This window comes from Diospyros lotus, chromosome 10, assembly GCF_014633365.1.
Source record: "Diospyros lotus cultivar Yz01 chromosome 10, ASM1463336v1, whole genome shotgun sequence".
Lineage (NCBI taxonomy): Eukaryota > Viridiplantae > Streptophyta > Magnoliopsida > Ericales > Ebenaceae > Diospyros > Diospyros lotus.
The window spans coordinates 29,333,431-29,355,099 of record NC_068347.1 but is presented as its reverse complement, the minus strand read 5'-3'; the positions used below and the strand labels follow the sequence as shown (position 1 = coordinate 29,355,099).

The 21,669-nt window shown below is 42.2% G+C and overlaps 3 protein-coding genes across 4 annotated transcripts in view; 2 read left to right on the top strand and 1 right to left on the bottom strand.

Moving 5' to 3' along the window:
* The first annotated feature begins 559 nt into the window (after positions 1-559).
* On the top strand, positions 560-1,186 carry LOC127811224 (uncharacterized). Its single transcript, XM_052350932.1, has one exon. It carries the CDS (start codon positions 560-562, stop codon positions 1,184-1,186), a length of 627 nt encoding a protein of 208 aa, XP_052206892.1.
* A 102-nt stretch (positions 1,187-1,288) lies between these two features.
* LOC127811223 (uncharacterized) lies at positions 1,289-5,476 on the top strand. The gene is made up of 2 exons (XM_052350931.1): positions 1,289-3,719; positions 3,819-5,476. The coding sequence occupies exons 1-2, from the start codon at positions 1,289-1,291 to the stop codon at positions 5,474-5,476; spliced, it is 4,089 nt and encodes a 1,362-aa protein (XP_052206891.1).
* An 8,378-nt stretch (positions 5,477-13,854) lies between these two features.
* Positions 13,855-21,669, bottom strand: part of LOC127811425 (probable acyl-CoA dehydrogenase IBR3) — a 35,360-nt gene continuing 27,545 nt past the window's right edge. The window contains exons 7-18 of one of the 2 annotated variants that reach the window (XM_052351284.1): positions 21,581-21,658; positions 21,209-21,328; positions 20,752-20,850; positions 20,544-20,661; positions 19,478-19,743; positions 19,118-19,312; positions 18,045-18,187; positions 16,419-16,503; positions 15,669-15,878; positions 14,750-14,902; positions 14,514-14,618; positions 13,855-14,407 (exon numbers count right to left, since the gene is read on the bottom strand). In XM_052351284.1, the coding sequence (XP_052207244.1) occupies positions 14,216-14,407; positions 14,514-14,618; positions 14,750-14,902; positions 15,669-15,878; positions 16,419-16,503; positions 18,045-18,187; positions 19,118-19,312; positions 19,478-19,743; positions 20,544-20,661; positions 20,752-20,850; positions 21,209-21,328; positions 21,581-21,658 (1,764 nt within the window). In that variant the 3' untranslated portion in view covers positions 13,855-14,215. The remainder of the gene's footprint in view (positions 14,408-14,513; positions 14,619-14,749; positions 14,903-15,668; positions 15,879-16,418; positions 16,504-18,044; positions 18,188-19,117; positions 19,313-19,477; positions 19,744-20,543; positions 20,662-20,751; positions 20,851-21,208; positions 21,329-21,580; positions 21,659-21,669) is intronic. The other variant, XM_052351286.1, reaches the window with a different exon arrangement.

Here is a 21,669-nt window from a genome sequence, read left to right as displayed (position 1 = left end):
CCAGGGATCCACACTCGCCTCCGCGGGCCTCCCATTCTTACTCAACCGCCTCCAAGAAAGTCGGCCTAAGGCTATTCCCGTGAAACCCGGTCAAAGCCCCTCCGAGATTCTTGCCACAAAACTCGGAGTAAGCGACACATGGATGCCCATCTTGTTGCTATAAATAGGAGGTCACTTTCTCTCATTCGGTATGCAATCTCTGGCTCTCGCATTTACTCTCTTACTTTCGAATACTCAATTTCTACGGTGATCTAACTTAAGCATCGGAGGGTCCGCGCGGGGATTTTCGCCCGCGCTCCTAACCGATTCTTTCTCTAATAGGTCATCCATTGCTCGGAAACACCTCCGGAGACTCATCCATCGCTCAGAAACGCCCTACGAGACTCACCCATCGCTGCCACATTACCCCGGGAGACTCATCCATCGCTCAGATAAGCCATACGAGGGTCATCCATCGGTGGTTTCCCATTTTATAAATTTTATTGTTGTAATCGTGTAACAACAATTGGCGCCGTCTGTGGGAAACGCAAACAAAAAGCTGCAACACTCTTCTCTCATCATGGCTCAAACTCGAAGCAATCGCCAGACCCTCTCCCGTGGGGCCCAATCGCCTCGACGAGAAACCCTCCCTCGAGCGGAAGATCAGCATCAGTCTACTCGCGATGGCCCGTTACCCCTCGTCCATGGGGGCCATCCGCCCCTCTCCCATGAGGGACAGCCTCCCCTCACTCATGGTGGCCAACCGTCCCTCACCCATCAATCCCCTCGTGAGGGTCACCCGTCCCTCACACACCAGCAGCCGCCCCTTCCAGAGCCCTCTCACCCACTGGGGGCCCAACTTCAGGTGCCTCCTCTTACCGCCCCACATATTCACTCGGGACCCTACTCAGGTATGCAGATCCCATCCGTCGTGCCTTGGGCTGAGTACGAAGCCCTACGACAGCAACACGCTGAAGGAATACAAGCTCTGAGGGAAATGGCTGGTATTTTGCAAAGTCTGGTCCCCCACAGGACAATCCCAGCTGCATTGAGAAAGTTCATCCCGGGGATAGTTCCATCTCACAGGGCTCGTCAAGAGGTACCAGGGAACGACTCCTATCGAGACGCAAGCCCTGAAACCCACGTCCAACCTGTCCAAACTCGAAACAATCAACCAAGGTCTCCTTTAAGGGAAGATCACAGCTAAACATCTCCTCTTCGAGGAAATCATGGAGGAACTGACCGTCGAAAGACAGAAAGACGAAGCCCACAACGAGGAAGATATTCGGAAACAGTAGCCAGCACTCCGATGGAAAGAGGCCGGGAGGCAAAACCCATAACCAAGCAAAATGATGGGCCTGAGGATAACCTTACTGCATTTAGTGCACGAGAGGCCGCCGATATGAAAAAGATGATTGAGCGGGTCCTACAACAGAATAAGTTATTACCTACCTCGGAGGAACAATCCAGAGGAAAGTTACCATTCGTGGTCGAGGTAATGGAGAAACCTTTGCCGAGGAAGTTCAAGATGCCTCAAATAAATCCTTATTCAGGAAAGAACGACCCGTACGATCACGTGCAAAATTATGAATCTTTAATGATGCTTCATGGATGGGACGACGAGATAATGTGCAGGGCATTTCCTTTAACCCTAACTGGGCATGCTCGAGCCTGGTTTAACGGCTTACCCGAGGCATCTATCTCCTCATTCGGGCAGCTAAAAACAGAATTTATCAAAGCATTCATTATTAACAGTCAGAGAAAGAAGGATGCGACATATCTGCTTAGCATTCGACAAGGGAATAAAGAGACCCTAAGGCACTACGTGGACAGATTTCGAAATGCCACACTTGAGATCTGTAATTTACCGATTGAAATGGCGGTGTCTGCCATGTTCCAAGGGACACGACTAACCCCTTTGCAAGAATCATTATCCCTAGACCCTCCGAAATCTCTGGCAGACCTGTTCGTCCGGGCTAACAGGTACATACTCCATGCGGAAATGATGAGAACGATAGGGGGAAGTGAAGACGGAGAAAGAAAGAGGAAAGAACGAGATATTGAAGAAGGATCAAACCAGCGAAAAGAACGGACCAGGAGGTCGGATACCCTGGGGCCACAATTTCATCATTACACTAGGCTCAATCAACCCCGATCAGCTATATTGGCGACAGTAGAGGGGTCTGGTCTCCTCCAGCTTCCGAAAAAGGCAGATCGCCCCATGGGGAGAAATCAAGAAGAGTACTGCAGGTATCACCGAACTCGGGGACACTCTACCGATCAGTGTAGGGAGCTAAAAAATCAGATAGAAGCACTCATTCGTGAAGGGCACTTGCAAAGATACGTAAGGACTGAAGGTAGAAATGACAGAGACCGTCAAAGAAGGGAAGAAAGGCCCGAAGGTCAAGATAGACAAAATTTACGGCAGAATGAAGGGATAAGGGATGACAGAATGGTGGCCCCCCCTGACAATGAGCCGACTCATCAAGCTATTCATGTTATATCTGGGGGCGAGACCTTAGCTGGGAATACTTCTTCTTCTCGAAAGGCCTATGCCCGTCAGGCCTACCAAGTCAACTCTGTGATGGAGGTGAGAGAGGACGAGGAGCCAATCACGTTCACCCCTGCTGATAGAGGTGATATAATGCTTCCACATGATGATCCAATGGTAATTTTTGCAGTTATCGCCAAACACCCCATCAGTAGAATTTTGGTGGATAGCGGCAGCTCTGTTAATCTAATCTATTGGAATTGTTTCGAACAAATGAACATATCCCAAGACCGGTTGAGAAAAGTGTCCTCTCCCCTGTACAGCTTCACTGGAGAACCTGTCTCGGTAGCAGGATCTGTTCAACTACCTGTCACATTAGGCGCCGACCCACAAAGTGTGACTCGACAGGCGAATTTCATGGTGGTCAAAGCCCCTTCTGCAGCATACAACATGATTTTAGGCCGACCGCTCCTCAATGATATGAGGGCTGTAGTGTCCTCTTGCTACTTATTAATGAAATTCCCCACACTCTCAGGAGTAGGGCAAGTTCGTGGAGATCAGAGGAAGGCTAGATCCTGTTATGTATCGTCCACAAAAGGAAAAAAGGCAGAAGAGACTTTATCTATCGCTGAGAAAGCCATACACAAATCCCTGGAAGAAGAGACTGCTCGCAAGCCCCAACCAGTGGAAGAGTTAGAAGCAGTGCGATTAAGTGACACAGATCCCGAGAAGTTAGTGTATGTGGGCATGAAGCTTCCGAAACCAGTAAAAGATGAAATCATGGGGTGCCTTAGAGAAAATTTGGATGTCTTTGCTTGGACACCAAGGGATATGCCAGGGATTAGTCCCGACGTGATATGTCACCATTTGAACGTGGATCCTCAGTTCAAGCCTGTTCGACAAAAAAAAAGGAATATCGCCCCTGATAGGCTACCGGCGTTAGAAGAAGAAATTGATAAGCTACTAAAGGCAGGTTTCATTCGAGAGGTGTTATATCCAGAGTGGTTGGCCAATGTGGTTATGATTAAAAAACCCAACGGAAAATGGCGCGTGTGTATAGACTTCACTGGCCTCAACAAGGCGTGTCCTAAAGATTCCTACCCATTACCTCGGATTGATCGTCTGGTGGATGAAACATCTGGGTATCATCTAATGAGCTTCTTAGATGCTTTCTCAGGGTATCATCAGATAATGATGTATCCTCCAGATCAGGAAAAAACATCATTCATTACAGAAAAAGGGACATATTGTTACCGAGTTATGCCATTCGGGCTCAAGAACGCGGGGGCCACTTATCAACGCATGGTGAATAAAGTTTTTAAGGAATTATTGGGTGATACAATGGAAGCATATGTCGATGATATGATCGTGAAAAGTCGGGAGAAGGAATCGCATGTTAAAAAGCTGGCACGAGTGCTTGAAGTCTTTAGGCAATACAAAATGCGCCTAAACCCAGCAAAATGTGCATTTGGCGTTCAGTCTGGAAAATTCTTAGGATATATGATCACACAAAGGGGCATCGAGGCGAACGCCGAAAAGATACAAGCGATACTAGATATGGAACCCCCAACATCAATTAAGGAAGTGCAGCGGCTGACAGGTCGAATGGCGGCTCTTGGGCGTTTCCTCTCCAAATCGGCCGAAAGGGAACTCCCGTTTCTTCAGACGTTAAGGACAGGAAAAAAGTTTGAGTGGACGGAGCAATGCCAAAAGTCATTTGAGGCATTAAAAGAGTACTTGAAGGAAGTCCCTTTATTGACTCGACCTGAAACTGGGGAAATGTTATATTTGTACTTGGGTGTAAGTGACAAAGCAGTAAGTGCAGTACTGATTAAAAAAGAAGGGCAGGTGGATCGACCAGTGTACTACGTCAGTAAGGTTCTACAAGGGCCGGAAACGCGTTATCCCTTCACAGAAAAGGTGGCACTGGCCCTATTGAACGCCTCCAGAAAGTTGAGGCCATATTTCCAAGCTCACTCCATTAGCGTACTAACAGACCAACCATTACGGAGCATTTTACAAAAGCCTGAGTGTTCCGGTCGTCTCACCAAATGGTCCATTGAGTTGAGTGAATATGACATACAATATCATCCTAGGCAGGCTATAAAAGGGCAAGCATTGGCAGACTTTATTGTCGAATGTACACCCTCCAAGGAGGCCAAGGAAAAGAGCATAACAGAGTGGTTACTGTTTGTTGATGGGGCTGCCAGTTCCCAAGGGAGTGGAGCGGGAATAGTGCTTATCCCACCAGAAGGAGAATCCCTTGAATACTCTCTAAGATTCGCTTTTCCAAGTTCGAATAATGTGGCCGAGTATGAGGCACTAATCGCTGGTTTGAGGTTAGCCCGAAAACTTGAGGTAGCACAATTGATAGCCCACAGTGATTCTCAACTGATCGTTCAGCAATACTACGGGCAGTACGAGACTAGAGAGCCGGCCATGGGACAGTATCTCCAGAAAGTCAAGGCACTCGCACAGTTGTTCGAAAGTTTCCGGCTAGTACAGATCAACAGATCCCTTAATGGCCATGCAGACGCTTTATCCAAATTAGCATCCACTAAAGAAACTACTGGGAGAACAGTATATGTGGAAGTCCTTCAACAACCAAGTATCGAAGAATCTGAAGTAGCATGTATTGAGAATAGTAACGACTGGAGAACCCCTTTCTACAAATATTTGACCACGGGAGAATTACCGGCAGACCCAAGAGAGGCTAAGAAAATTAAGTTTAGAGGAGCTCGTTTCACAATAATAGATGGGATGCTATACAAGCGAGCGCACACTATGCCACTCCTCAAATGCTTAGGCCCTCGAGAAACCAATTATGCTTTGACTGAGGTTCACAGTGGAGTATGCGGTGAGCATCTGGGAGGAAGGGCCCTTGCGGCCAAAATCCTAAGAGCAGGCTTTTTCTGGCCCACATTACAACATGATGCTCAAGCAAAGGTCAAAGAGTGTGATAAATGTCAGAGGCACGCCCCGATTCATTCTGCTCCGATATCGTAACTACAACCCACATTCCAGCCCATTCCATTCGCTCAATGGGGCTTGGATATTCTCGGCCCATTTCCGCAAGCTACAGGGCAAAGGAAATTCCTTTTAGTGGCAACAGATTATTTTACCAAGTGGATTGAAGCCGAAGCCCTAGCCACCATCAGTGCGAGGAAAGTAGAGGCCATGGTATGGAAAGACATTGTATGCCGATTTGGAATCCCACGAGTCATTAACACCGATCATGGAAAGCAGTTTGACTGTGATTCTTTCCGAAATTTTTGCAAAGGCTTGGACATTCAGCTAAGGATTTCTTCAGTAGCATATCCCCAAGCTAACGGACAAGCAGAAGTCAGCAACAGAACAATTTTACATGGCTTGAAAACTCGGCTAGAAGGCGCAAAGGGAGCATGGGTGGATGAATTGCCTACCGTCTTGTGGGCCTACCGAACAACCAGTCGGGTCTCAACAGGTGAAACGCCATTTAACCTAGTGTATGGAACAGAAGCTTTGATCCCTGTGGAAATCTCGTGCAGATCACCCCGATTGGATGCTTTTGATAAATGTGACGGTTCGAAAAACTCTGATTCATTAAAAGAGAGTCTTGATCTCATCGAGGAACAGAGAGACAGGGCGGCTGTGCGAATCGCTGCCTATCATAAAAGGGTCGCCAACTATTACAACTCTCGTGTAAGGAGCCGACCTCTCAAGAAGGGAGATTTGATCCTCAGGAAATCAGCCATCACCAATGCACACCGAGAGGATGGAAAATTTCGAGCAAATTGGGAAGGGCCGTACCGCATTCAAGAAATGATAGGTCCTAGTACCTGTATCCTCCAAACGCTCCAGGGTGAAACCATGGGTAAAACTTGGAGCACAAACCACCTGAAATTATATTCCCCTTCGGACATGTAACGCAATAATAATATGAACCCGAAGAGGGACCGTGGACGTAGGCACATTTTGCCGAACCACGTAAAATGCTTGTGTTTTCCCTTTCTTTATTATTCAAGGCAAAGGAAAGAGAACGACCCGCTATGGGTCCCTTCTCGCACCAAAAAAAAAAAAAAAAAAAAAAGGGCCTTTTTTGTTGCTTCCCCGCAGAATAATAAGACAAGTCTTGCCCGGAGGTGAAAAAATCAAATGGCATTAGCAAGCAAATTAATGTCCCGCTAGTAAGATATTTTACTAAGCCCGATAACAATGCAAAAGGCCCTGCCGCATAATACGCTATGAGAAAAGCACGGCTCAATAGGCCCGACGACTGCGATAGCCGTCCTGCCTCAAAGCCAAGTGGCCCGGTCTAGCGAAGTGACAAATATGTCCACAGCACCCCCTCAACATTGAAATCAAAAGGTTATCCCGCTAGCCTACTCAACTGGCCTGGCTCGATAACAGGAAAAAGGAATGGCCAAAGGACCACTATGGGCTGAAGCGCCCATAGTCCACCTTGTGGCATGAAGAGTCTAAAACCCTAAGGTCGGAACCAGACTTTCGATGGGAGATAATAGTAAAAATCAGCAAGCTGTAACTACTGTTTAAGAAAAAAGACGAATCTTATTCATACAAATAAAAGATACTTCACTCAACAGAGAAAAAGCTACTACACTTAAAAAAAAAAAAAAAAAAAAAAAAAAAAAAAAAAAGGGTCTATTCTAAGTCCGCTTCCTCCTGCCAGAACTGGGAGCACCGCTACTCGGAGCAGATGGGGCCTCCCCTTCTCCTTGGCCCGAGGATGCAATAACTGTGTCATCAGCTGTGGGTAGGGCATCTGTCATCTCCACTTCCTCTGAGGCGAAGGCATACGGCTCCCACGGCCCCGACAAGTTCTCCAGATTATCAACCAAACGAGCATTCAAATAAGCCCTGGGACTAGTGGGGTCAGGATCATTATATCTTCGCCAGTCAGGAACATCAGACTCCTCAACCTCATCAGTATAGACCAATTCAGGGAACTGTTCTCCGGGGCGTTTTAATTCCAGATACGAGCGTGCGAGATAGAATCCATACTTCGTAAAGCAGCCCCCATAACTGATCTTTCTCTCTTGACAGTCCGTTGAAAGGCGATAGTCCCTCACAGCCTTCTCCTGTGCTGCTAAAATCTCTTCCTTCCTTCGGTCCTTGAGCGACCTATATTGCTTCTTCTGACGAGCAAGCTCGTCTACCCTCAAAGAATGCTCTTGCAAAAGGTTTTCATGAGTTTCCTTAACTCCTAAAAGCTCTCTCGTCAGCGATTCTTTGCTATTCCGGAGATCCACTATCTCCCCCTTTATGCTTGACGATTCACCATCAGCTTCCGCCAGCTTGGAACGCATGTCTTCTACCTCTCGGTTCAGCTTTCTGATATCGGCTTGATAGCAACGCTCGTGATCCCTCCACTTTATCGCGTTTTCTCTTGCCTCCGCTTTCTCCTGTTCTGCTCGATGATGATAAGCTCTCCCGATGGCGTTGGATATCACCAACCCTTGAACCCCCTGGGTGCAAGCAATGTATTAGAAGACCAACAACCAAGTCAGACGGCAAATACAACATATAGGCACAATAAAGGCATCCTACCTCAATAATCTTTTGCTCAGGAGAGTTGGCAACGCTAGGCCAATTGCCAAAAAAATTCTGCTCATCTTGAGGGAGCACGGTAGCATACATCATCCTGGCGCCCACCCCCGGGTCCCTTATAGAGTCTGAATCAATCAGCCCGGGCTGCACCTGGAAGTGGTCACCCCTCACTCTAGTGCTGTTAGGAATTGGCACGGAATTCCGTCTAGGGTCAGCGATGGGAGGAAGAATAGGCCTAAAGTCTGGGAGCTCAGCCTTTAGCTTTCGTCGTTCCCTACGAAAAGGGACAAAAGGTTGGCGACTCTCCTCCCTGATTCTATCAAGCTCGCTGCCAAAAGAAGAGCGAGAGCTGCCGGTCCCCTTCCTTCGTGAGCCAGAGGCATCGGTTAGATGTGGTTCCCCGAGGGCGACTTCGGGGACAGAAAGGTCTGACATGGAAAGGCCTGAAGTGGGAACCGAGGGTTCCGGACAAGAAAGGCTGGGCAAGACACTCACCTCGGACCTCTTCACTTTTAGACGCCTTCGAGACGAGCTAGGAACTGGCGGAGGAAGAAGGCTAGGATCGGGAATGTCAGACGGAGGCCCCTGCGACAAGTCATGGAGCGCTTGAGGAGGAGGTTGTTGATCTTGCTCACCAGCCTGTTGAGAATTCCTACCACGTCGTCTGAGCGTTTGTTCCTTGAATATGTTCATATCGTCTGCAAAACAAGAGATAAAAGTCAACCACTTGCATGGATAATCTCTACAATTTTGGGGGTCTACCATCAGAAGAAGAATAACCAAGAAAGACCATACTCCCTAGAGATCTTCCCTCTTCCTCGGGGCCCTCGTCCTCTTCCTCGCCGCCCTCTTCCTCCTCAACTTGTAAGGCGTCCTCGGGCATAGCCAGTGGTGGCACAAAAGCGAGAGTAGAGGTCCCGGGCATGTCTTCAAGCCGAACACCCCACCCTGCGGCAGCAATATTCTCTGAGGTAAGCAGGTCGGGTAGATTACAAGTGCCAAGGGCACATAATCTCTCAATTACTCGGCGATAGACAGCCCGGGAAATCCCGATGTCATCAAGCTTCTCCGACCAAAAGTCCCGCTCGTTATCCCAACACCAACGAAGCGGTGCTTTCCAGCTAGGAGGAGGCTCGACCACAATCCATCGGGACTCGAAGTCCACCTTATTTTGGAGCTTTTGAAAGAGAGGAGATAAACCCACAATCCTTTGAAGTGTGAAAAAGACGCCCCTCCGTTCGACCCTCCTCAACCTATAGAAGCAACCGAACAACTCTACGGAAGGAGGCACTTGGATCATATGGCAAAGGATGGTGAATCCAACTAACTGACCCCAACCGTTAGGATGAAGTTGAGCAGGGACAATGCAATGATAATCGAGCCACTCCATGCCAAAGCTAGACAAGGGGAAACGAAGACCTGCTCTTAAAGAAGCTAAATATACCCCGAAGCCATGTCCCCCTACCATAGCGGTACTTGTCTCCTCAGGCGTAGGAAGTCTAATATGATGATCAATTGGGATATGAAAGCGAGACTGTATCCCAGCTAATTCTCTCCCCTTCACCGAAGACCGTCGTCCCAAAGATATATATACATTGGGAGCAGGAGGTGGAGGTGGTAAAGCATTCTTAAAACGGCCCATGTTAAGTGCTTAAATCCTAAGGCGCGGGTGCGAAAAGCAAATTTTTTGAGCGAGTTATGACTCCTGGGGGTCACAAAAGACTAAGGGCAGGACCCATGGATGAGGGTCACGCTTAGATGGTAAAGAGACCCATGAGAAGACTCGCGCATGGTTAAGGCCAATAATTAAACCTATGGGTGAGGTCACGAAAGACTAGTAGTTTTCCCATGGGTGAGGGTCACGCTTAGATGGTAAAGGGACCCATGAGAAGACTCGCGCATGGTTAAGGTCAATAATTAAACCTATGGGTGAGGTCACGAAAGGCTAAGGGCAAGACCCATGGATGAGGTCACATAAGACTAAAAGCAAGACCCATGGGTGAGGGTCACGCTTAGATAATGAAGAAAACCACGAATAGACTCACGCATGGATGAGATAAATAACAAGACCCATGGATGAGGGTTACAAGAGGCTACGACCAGCAATTGGACCCATGGATGAAGAAGTATACCGTGTCAAAACCTGGAATGCTGAGAGAATTCTCACGGAAGAGTGGTTGAGTAATAAAGAAATGAAAGGCCAAATCTCCCCTTTTTATAGCGGTCATGGGAGACATTGTAGAAAGGATAAAGCACGAGAAACCTGAAGATGAAGGAGATAGATGCAGAAAGAAAACATTTCAGAATGAAAACGGCCTCAAGAAAATGGAGTTACAGCATAAACAAAATACTCTTCCTCCCGGTACTCCCGACAGAAAGAGTAGGGAGCAATTGTTATGTATAAAATAAATAAAAGCAGAGTGAGTGCCGAAGAAATCGGGTCAAGAAAGCGCCCCATGGCCCCCCGAGAGAACGCCACGTGGCACCCCAAGAGAGCGCCACGTGGCAGCCCCTGGGTGGCCAAAGAAGGCCACACAGGGGGAACCACCCCCGAGTGAGGTCACTCGGGGGTGGCAGGCGCGGCCCCCATGGGCAGCCGCGTGCACTGCCAGGCAGCACGCGGCTACCTGGTGGGGGCCGCGCCCCTGTGCCAGGGGGGAGCGCCCCCTCCCCCGAGTGGACGTCACTCGGGGGAACAGTACCCCCGAGTGACCCCACTCGGGGGAAGGCAACCGCGCGCACGGCTGCTCGCGCGCGGTTGCCCGCGCAAGGCCGCGCGCGCGGCTGTTCGCGCGCGGCCACGCGCGCAAGGCCTCGCGCGCGGTTGCCCGCGCAAGGCCGCGCGCGCGGCTGTTCCCGCGCAGCCACGCGCGCAAGGCCTCGCGCGCAGCTAGCCGCGTGCGCGGCTGGCAGCATATGGCTGCCCGCGTAAGGCCGCGGCCGCCCGTGCACGGCCCCTCACGCTCTTTTTTCCATGCTAACAGATACCCCCGAGTGAGGGTCACCCAGGGATCCACACTCGCCTCCGCGGGCCTCCCATTCTTACTCAACCGCCTCCAAGAAAGTCGGCCTAAGGCTATTCCCGTGAAACCCGGTCAAAGCCCCTCCGAGATTCTTGCCACAAAACTCGGAGTAAGCGACACATGGATGCCCATCTTGTTGCTATAAATAGGAGGTCACTTTCTCTCATTCGGTATGCAATCTCTGGCTCTCGCATTTACTCTCTTACTTTCGAATACTCAATTTCTACGGTGATCTAACTTAAGCATCGGAGGGTCCGCGCGGGGATTTTCGCCCGCGCTCCTAACCGATTCTTTCTCTAATAGGTCATCCATTGCTCGGAAACACCTCCGGAGACTCATCCATCGCTCAGAAACGCCCTACGAGACTCACCCATCGCTGCCACATTACCCCGGGAGACTCATCCATCGCTCAGATAAGCCATACGAGGGTCATCCATCGGTGGTTTCCCATTTTATAAATTTTATTGTTGTAATCGTGTAACAACAATAACAAACAACCGAAAGTATGCAAAATAAATGATCGACTATTTATAAGAATCGATTGATAGTTTGGACAATCAGTTGACAGTTTTTACTCCAAAATAAGTGTTTTATTTAAAATTTTATAAAACCAATTATTATCATCAAAATTAATACAAAATAAATATCTTCTACTACATTAATATTATCTTTCTTTAGATATCTATTGGTATATAAACGAATAATATTGTTAATAATTACAAGTTTTCTCAACCAATATATATATATATATAACTTTCTAATTAACTAAGAATTTCTTATTTTTAATTAATTTTTTTCTAAACCAATCATTTGTACAACAGGAATAAAAAAATAAAAACAAAAGTAGTTCTAAAATAAAAAATTAAAAAATTAATACATCAAAATAAATACTTAAATAATAGAATAGATGATTTTTTTATATAGCACTAGAAGAAGGCAATCGCATTATTAATATGACAATCAATCCTTCCAAAAAGATCTTCTATAATGTATAATGAAGGATTTTAGTTTAAATTTTGAGTCTTATTAATGAAGTTTAGAGACAAGATAATAAGACTTATGTAAAAATTTCCATGTATAGATTAAGCATTTAATTATACTAACTATTGTGCTCAAGGCAATGACTCAGTGATAATAAATATATTTTATTTTTAGATAAAATATAATTATTACATTTTATTTTTAGTTTTTAAACAAACCTATTAGTTACACGGCACAAAGGTTGGGGAAGATTCCCAAACCCAATGAGGGTTTAGTAAATTTTTAGTTTAATCAGTGAGTGCTTTTAGTTTAAAGATAAGATTTAAGAAACAAAACAACCAGTCGACTGAGAAGGCAAAAAGACAAATTTGCGATATATTAAGCTTTGTCCCTTGTCTTGTTCAGTTGAGTAGTTGGGTCACTTTGATTTGATATTTTGATATTGAGTTAATTACATCAATAATTACTCAATTTTATATTTTATTATCATTTGATCACTGAATTTTAAAATATTACATGTTAGTCACTAATATTTTAAAATTATTACTATTCAATCACTAAATTTTAAAATGTTATCTGTTAGTCATTAATATTTCAAAATCATTTCTTATCCGTCACTCGTTAATCAGTGAACTTTAAGTTTACGAGTGATGGATGAAAAATAATTTTAAAATATTAGTGACTAATAAGTAATATTTTAAAGTTTAGTAACTGAGAAATAACAGTTTTGAAATATTAGGTGGTATTCTCTTTGTGTTTCAGTTTTGTGTTTTGAGTTTTGAATTTATTTTGAATTTTGTGTTTTGAGTGTCTGTTTTAAAATTTTTAAAAATACATTCTTTTTGTCATTCTGAAAAATTATTTCTCAAAACAGAAAACTAGAAAATGCGTTTACTTTGAAATTTTAAAAACGATTTTTTTTGTTATTATGATATTTTATTTAATAAATTTAATTTAAAATAAATAATAAATATTTATTAATAAATTATAAATTTGATTCAAATACTTTAAACTATAAAATAAAATTCAAATAAAATAAAATAAAAAAATCAACAACCTTAGAAATATCATTTAAAAAAATTAATATAAACAAAATATCACATATTCAGTTTAATAAATAACTAAAATAAATTAAATTAAATAATACAAAAAAAATCAAATCAACCGCAACCCATCTTCTTCATCTAGGGTTTTTTGGGGAAGGGGGCCCGCTGGTCACTGTGGCGATGGTAGTGGGAGGCGGTGGCAGAGAGGGGTGGGGTTGAAGGTCGATGACGGTGGTTGCGGAGGAGGGGGCGTGGTGGCGATGGCAGTGGAGGCGGTGGCGATGGGGGTGCTGGTTGCAATGACGGTGGCTGTGGAGTTGAAGGTCGATGATGGTGGTTGCAGTACTGGTCGCAGTGGCGTTGAGAGGCGCTGGTCGCGATGGCAGTGGAGTTGAAGGTCGATAACGATGGTTGCGGTACTGGTCGCAGTGGCGTTGAGAGGCGCTGGTCGCGATGGCGGTGGAGTTGAAGGTCGACGACAATGGCGATGGCGATGGCCAGAAGAGGAGAGAAGAATAGAGAGAAGATGGGGAGAGAGAGAGGGGGGAATGGGTCTGTGCGTGTGCCCGAGGGGGTGGGGGAGCCTGTTTTTCGCGTTTTGCATTTGGTTTGTATTTTCGGTGTATTTTTACTGAAAATGCCCAAAATAACAAAATTTGGGTTTTCTTAACAAAATTTTTAATTATTTTTGAAAACGCATTTTAAAAAATAACAAAAAGAACGCGTTTTCTATGTTTTCAAAAACTGAAAACAAAAAACGGCCCGAAAACAGAAAAGAGAACAGGCCTTTAGTGACTAACAAGTAACATTTCAAAGTTCAGTGACTAAACAATAATACAAAGTTGAATATTAATTAGTATAATTAACCCTATTGATATATGATATCTATCACAACCCTTAACTTAAAACACTATTCCTTCGGTTTTCATTTTTTAAGAGTTTCAACCAATCACGGCTTTTCTATGCATTATTTCGATTTCTCTTGCATACATCTGCTATTTCCAAGACAAATCCTAATCAAACCAAGATGTATTTGTGTTTTGAACAATCAGTAGCAGTACTTTATTTATTATTTTCTTCTGTTTTCTAATCAAAGAGGACCCGGGCGGGCAGAGAGCCTCCTTCTTCTTGACCTTGCTTGTGGATCGTCAGAGCTTGGCTCTCTGTAACTCCAATCTAGCAATGGTTCCCAAATGGACTTCATCTGGGCCATCAGCAATTCTCAGCGTTCTTGCGGTTGCCCAGAGATGGGACAAGACTGTGTCGGAAGATAAGCCCGCTGCACCGTGAACTTGCATCGCCAAGTCGAGCACTTGTAGCGCCATATTCGGAGCTGCCACCTGCTCAAAGAGTCACCAAACCAATTTGCACAGGCAATTCTATCTAGCGAGGAAGGATGCTGCAGAAATAAGAACCGGAAGCCAAGATCTAAGATTTATGACACACCTTTGCCATCGCAATGGTCCCACGTGCCTTTTTGTTTCCAAGTCGATCAAGCTCTTCTGCTGCTGCTAAGACCAACAGTCTAGTTCTCTCCAGCTCTATGCGACACTGCAATAGGAAGTCGAAGTAAGTATGCAACTGGACATTTCATTTCACGGCAATATAGGAAGAAAACCAATTATAGTGAATTAGGCTAGTTTTTGTGGACCATACCAAAAGAAGTTTTGAATCAAAGTTACCTTGGCAATATCGGATTGGAATGATCCGTGCTCAGCAATTAATTTTCCAAAAGTTCTCCTCTGAAGAGCCCTTTGGACCATTATTTGCATGCCTCGCTCGGCTGCACCTACTAGTCTCATGCAATGGTGCAACCTTCCTGGGCCCAGCCTACCCTGCAAGAATGCAATAATCGTGCAAGATGAGAAGTAGTAGCCATGACACATGCAAGTGCTTGGCGATATCAATTGAAGAGTAAACACCAGGAGCTTCCCTGTGGCAGGACCTAAAACCTATCAGTGACAGAACAAAAAAGCATGGTCTTCAACCAACCCGGGCCAATTCTAAATAAGTTAGCAAGTTTGCATCTTCTTTCAGCCCCACCGTTTCCAAGTGCAGTTTTTAGAGGTGACAGTGAGCATGGTCCAGGGCTAATTGAATCTCCGGAGGTAGTATTTGTTGATGGAAGACAAAATGAAACAAGAAAAACAATAGCAATGAAATTTTGATTATTAATTTCCATATTTTGGTTTGGTTAATGAGAATGGCATCTGCCAACAAAATCATTTTTTGATTTGATTACTCCCAAACATATTTCCCTTTCATTCTTATTTTCCTTGACACAAACATACCTAAATGTTAGTCCATACCAGATTTGTCATATACCTAACCAACTATTAACCAGGGGAGACCTGGGAAGGGACAGACATACTCCTGTATATCCAACACAGCAAATATATATATATATATATATAGAGAGAGAGAGAGAGAGAGAGAGAGACTTGATGCAGGTCCGTACCACTACTAAAATTTCATAGTTTCTCAAAAAATTGAATATAAATATCTGGATGTTAAACTATGCTTACTGAAGGTATAGAACACTAATTTCTAGTATTCTCCTAACTTATGCAGGTTTCTTTGAAATGCACTAAACAACTTTACCTGGGCAATCTCAAAGCCACGCCCTTCTCCCAACAAAATATTCTTGGCTGGCACACATACATTGTCAAAGGATATTTCTGCATGCCCATGAGGCGCATCATCAAAGCCAAATACTGTGAGTGGTCTCTGTATGCAAATACCAGGTGTTTGAATATCTACTAAGATCATTGATTGTTGCTTATGCTTGGGGGCTGTGAAGTCAGTCTTTCCCTGTAGAGTGTTCAAATAATGTCCGTTAATGCCATCAACTACAACCTCCGTTAGAACAGAAACGGGAAACTGATATAACACAAAATGGAAACAAGAAAATGTCATTTTTTAAAAAAGTAAAAAACGGAAACATAAGAGAAATGCGTAAATAAAAAAATATAAGGGCCTTTTTGTAAATATAATTTTTAATATAAAAAATAGTTATTCAATCTAAAAATAAACATAAATTCCATAATGCATTCAAGCAAATTCTAAAAAAAAAAATTAAAAATTTTGATTTAGAGACGAAAAAAATTTCATCTCTATTTGTGGATGGAAACTTGTTTTCATATCAAAAATATGATTTCTATATTTTCCTAATATTATGAAACAACCACAAAAAGTTTCTGAAATTGCAAAAGTAGGCTGGAAATGTTTCTTAGCGTGTCGAAAATAGAAATGTTTTGGAAATGCCGAAACGAAGTCCCCAACAAGTTTCCATGCATCATAGACTACAACAAGATTAAACTGTTTCTGTCATGCCAATCAAGAAGAACTAACCATTACAATAAGAAGTCTGCACCTAGGATCCATTGCTCCACTGGTCCACCACTTTTTCCCATTGATAATATATGAATCCCCTTGCCTGTACAACACACATGAGCTGAGTGACGTATATGTATTCAGCGGAAACTTTGTATAACAAAAATAGACAGGATTGATATGATTACATAATTTGAAAAACTACACCCTTTCATTTTCCCTATTTGAGATTCCTGATTCAAAAACCTAAAGATTTTAATGAATAGAATCTAGAGTCCTACTTGCAAATCAATCAATGAAATATAGGAACTGCTCATGTTTTGTCAAATCCAAGTTGGAGAGGGCAACAAATAAAGATGCAAAAAAAGACATGTCAAAATCAGCAGTGCAGACGCCTCTTTCAGATATCATACATTCTAAGCTAGCATTGTCAAGAATAACTGAAGTGGGTTTGTTAAATTTATTTTCATTTTCATTGTGACATTTTCTGGCTTGGGACATTCCAGTTTGCATCAGACGAGGGTGTGAAGGAAGAGGATAAAAGCAGCTCTGCAGCACATAATCCCCAAACAGTTATTTGTCGGCCATTCAGATGCTTACACCATAAAATACCTAACAGTACAATATGAACAACCCTAATAAATTAAACAAGCAAGCAAAGTTAGACTATAATGTTCCACTTTTATAATTTTGGAAGCCCTATTTTTAAAAATCAAGTTGAAGTTAGACTATGATCCTCTTTAACCTGTGACTTTATTATGTCAATTTTTATTTGATTTATGGCTATTATTTTAATGGACATAGTTAACAAAAATATATAAGAATACAATTTGCTAAGTGCATCCACATGGTGTGCATCTCCTCGTGTTTTCCAGATTGCCATCTCCCGTGTCCAGATGCATGCCTTTACCTCTATCTGAAATTCTTACCTTTAAATACTACTATCAAATGTGGAGAGGACCAAAGCAGACGGAAATATCTTTGACTGAACTAACCAAAACTCTATTTTGCCCAGAGTTTTTAAAACACACAGGATTCAAAACAGTATTTGTGTTTTCAATACAGTTGAACTACCAAAAATCAGAACTTAGTAGATGAAATGCTCAATATAGCTGTGGTAGTGGTTTAGCACTAAACTGCAAATATATCATGAAGGGGATTTTGTACTTCCATTTGGTGAAATTATGGGCAATAGAGACTAAAAATTAGTAAGAAAAAAACGACAAGAAGAAAACAACAAATTTCCTATATATTATAAATTTTGATGAGCTTTAGGAGTTCATCACAATAAAGATAACCTTTAAGTCAATACTAGATGGTTTACATAAATGCCATTATAGAGAAGATAGAACATTCATGCTCAACATCCTCAACAGTATAAAAACCTGTCCAAGATTCTAAAACCATTGTCTGATAGAGGTGATTCATTGCAACTGCTTTCTCAAATTTCACAGGGTGATAAAAGCCTGTATATTACATAAAACATCAGTTTCCATTTTAAATGCAAATGAAGCACCATTTTTGTTACATTCTCTTCCTTTTCAAAATCTAACTGGTATTCTGGCAAAAAAAAAAGATTCAGTACCTGCCACTTTTGCAAGATGGTACAGATTCTTGATTATCAAAGTAGAAACCCTAACCTACCTTTTAATTGAGCATTCTATATTGGTCGCATCAGAAGATGCAACTTGAGGTTCTGTCATTGCAAAGCCAGACCGGATCTTCCCCTCAAGCAAGGGAATAAGCCATTCCTGTAACTGCTCTTTGTTCCCGTAACGCAATAGTACCTAAAATGATTGGATGATGCGCACAGTTGCTGGATTAGTTAAAGTTTGCAGTAAATTCCCATACATTGCAAAGACAAATAACTTATACTGGTCAACTAGAAATTCAAAAAGACAAATGCATAACCTGTCTGTTCATTGGTAAAGTTCACCAACCAAAAGAAAATAAAAAAAGTAGCCATTTAATATTTTGTCAGTTTGAAGCAAGTACCATTATTTTCTTCCTCATGCTGTTAAAGATCAGTAGATGATCTGATGTAGGACAGAATAGTAAATTTAGAAATTAGTATCGTTTATTTTATTTATTTAGTTTATTTCCTATTTTTAATTTCTTTCCTAATTTATTTTGATTTCTTTTAATATCTTTTTGTTTCCTTTAGTTAGTGGAATCCAAATTAGATTGGATTAAAGACTCCTAGTTAGACTAGATTTTTATCTATCAGTTGTCTATGAATAGTCTTTTAGATTGTAATTAAAGGCAGACTTTGATTATTGAGATTGATTAATGATATTGATTTGAGTAATTGGGATTACTCTTGTGTTTTGATTTCGGGTTCTGCATCAATTGGTATTATAGAAACTTATTGAGGCTAAATACAAATATTCCACATATGATAAAGAGTTCTAGTCTCATCGCTATTGGAGGTACCATCTATTGTTACAAGAGTTTGTCCTGTATTCTGACCATCAGGCATTGAAGTATTTGCAATCTCAAAAGAAATTAGGAAACAAAATAAAAATAAGAAATAAACTAAATAAATAAAATAAACAATACTAATTCCTAAAATTTACTATTCTATCCTATATTATGATCTCACACGCTGACTATGATAAGTTGTACCACTTGCAGTATACAATGAAAATGGGAATGCCGCTGTTATACTAAAACCAAATTCATTATTTCCCAATCATATTGAGTCTTTAAGCATTTACCTCCATATTTCCAGTGTCAGGTGCCCCACAGTTGAACAACTGTGGTGCCCAAATAGAACGGCCCATAACATCACACAGGTATCCATATTCAAGATTTGAGAGGCCAGCACCCAGAAAATTAGTGCATTCCTTGTGACTTGGAAACTGATTTCTCCCATCTAGTAGTAATTCTCTAGCTCTAGCAGCACTATCAAACTGCAATAACCATAACACAGTCAAATGTGTTCATCAACAAATATTTTGTCCCATACAAAATCACTGCATCTTCTGAAATCATTTGCTTAAACTTGGCTACCAAAGAGGATAAAAAAATATGGAATAGATGAGATAAGATAAATGGGAGCCAGAAACAACACATACAGGTATCCATAGGTTCCACAATCCTTCTTTCTTTGCTAATTCCTTCAAATTCTCCTCTTCTGGGTGCACTGTCCAACGCATGGTGGATTGAGCAAGTTTGTAGAACTCATTTTCCATAGGGTATACATGATCTTCCATGAACTTAATTAGTCTTATTCTAAATTCCTGAACCTTCTTGCTAGGAACAAATTTCCTCATCTCGTGAGACAGGTCTTGACTTTCAACCTCATTTCCTAACTCTTCTATACGACCTTGCACTGCTGCACCTGACAATTTAGAGGAGAATAGGACTTCAGGAAATGGTTTTGGTTAACACTATAAATGCTGTTGAAGGAAATAGAAAGGTGAGCTTCTTATAACATCAAATGGCATGCAGTTTTTCAATCACTTGGCCTATATTTGGAACATTGGATATTAATTTGCACAATGCCTAGGATTTGGTCCATCAATTCAGAACAATCATTTTAACACCAGCATATGAGCAATAGGAAGATTCACCATATAAATTAGCATGCAAAAGGAAATTGTTCACAATATTTCAATTTGGCATGTCAGATAGCTCTGATGATAATGAAAATGCCCACCATTATAGTTTATAAGCTTTAAAGCAGTGTATCACAGGGATAAATCTAAAATTATTTTCCATTCCACCAAAATACAATCTTTCTCTTCTTTAAAGCAAGAAAAGGATCCTATGTTGAAACCTCAAAGCCAACCCAATATTTAAATATTGCACATGTTTGGCCCAGTTATGTAGTAAAATCTAACCACATATAAGGAGACGTTGAGAGTAAAAATAATAATAACAAAAAATATAAAGTTACCCCTATGTCTAACAGAACTTCATTAGTTTGGAGTTAGATTATTGGCTTTGTGAAGGAATAACTTTATAATCTCTCCAAAGCTTTGTCAAAATCCACAAGATTGTGCTGATGCAAATCCATAAATAGTCCACTATGAAGTTCTAATAATAAATGAACTTATCACTAAGAATCTCTAAATACCATACTGTCAAAAATAGTGAAAAAGATATATATATATATATATATATAAACAGCAGAAATACCAGATGAAGAGTGCTCGGGAAGTACTGACTTTCGTCCAATAAATGACCATGCAGTATCTATGAGGACATCAGCTTTTATCCCTGCATGTTGGGCATGCTCACCTCCTGAGGCATTGCCCTGAAATGCACAGCAAACAGAATCATACTGCAGACTCTTTCTGATAACATTTTGTTTGCAAATCAATAATAGTTTAGTTGGTAGATATACCATAATCCATCTACTATGTACCCCAGTATAAATTGATGCTCCACGGAACAAGGAAAATGCAACATAGAACTTCCAGTCAGCAGCAGGCCACGGTTTTCCCTGTATTATTATGCCAGTACACTTGAGGCCTTGAAAGTGAAGCATACAATAGAAAATACCATAAAGACGAATGCTATTTACATATTGAACATACACACTCAAGAGAGTAGATCCTCTCAGTCATCTGCCCCAGAAATCAGGACATTGTGCTCATTAGAAACAATTAAATGCTCTATGCAGTTTGCCTTTCAAAAAAGTCATAATTTATTCAAATCAGTTAATGATCCACATCAACACAAGATATCTTATATGCAATAGTAACCATTTGCTGCATCAGCTTATCTATGTTCTCTCATTTTCAGAACTTGGGTATATGTGACAGCAAATCCATAGATGTAACTAATGAGTTGCTTCTTACAGCTGCAGAGCAATAGTCAGCCAGATATTCTGCCAGTGAAGGAATTCCTTCAGGTATCCCAGTAGCTTCAAAACCTTCGTCTTGCCCTACTTTATCAAGTCGTGCATCCACAATGTAGTGCTGCCATGAAAGGAAACTAGAAATAAACATATAAATCTCACTAGCTGTGTAAACTCTTTTTTTTTTTTTTTTGGTGTGTGTGTGTGTGTATGTTGTTTGGGGGGCGGGGGGGACATTAAAATAAAGCAAAAGCAAACAGCAGGGGAACAAATCATAGGCAGCAAAATACTTGGACATTTTACATTTTTATACACCAAAATAATGAATCCCTTTCCATGACAAATGCTGAGATTTGTAATATGAGGCAAGTACCAGGCAGCTGTATGCAACATCACACATTTGGTTTCCAAGGGTGGATAACTCCCAGTCAAGAATACCAATCACCCTATCCTACACAGTAA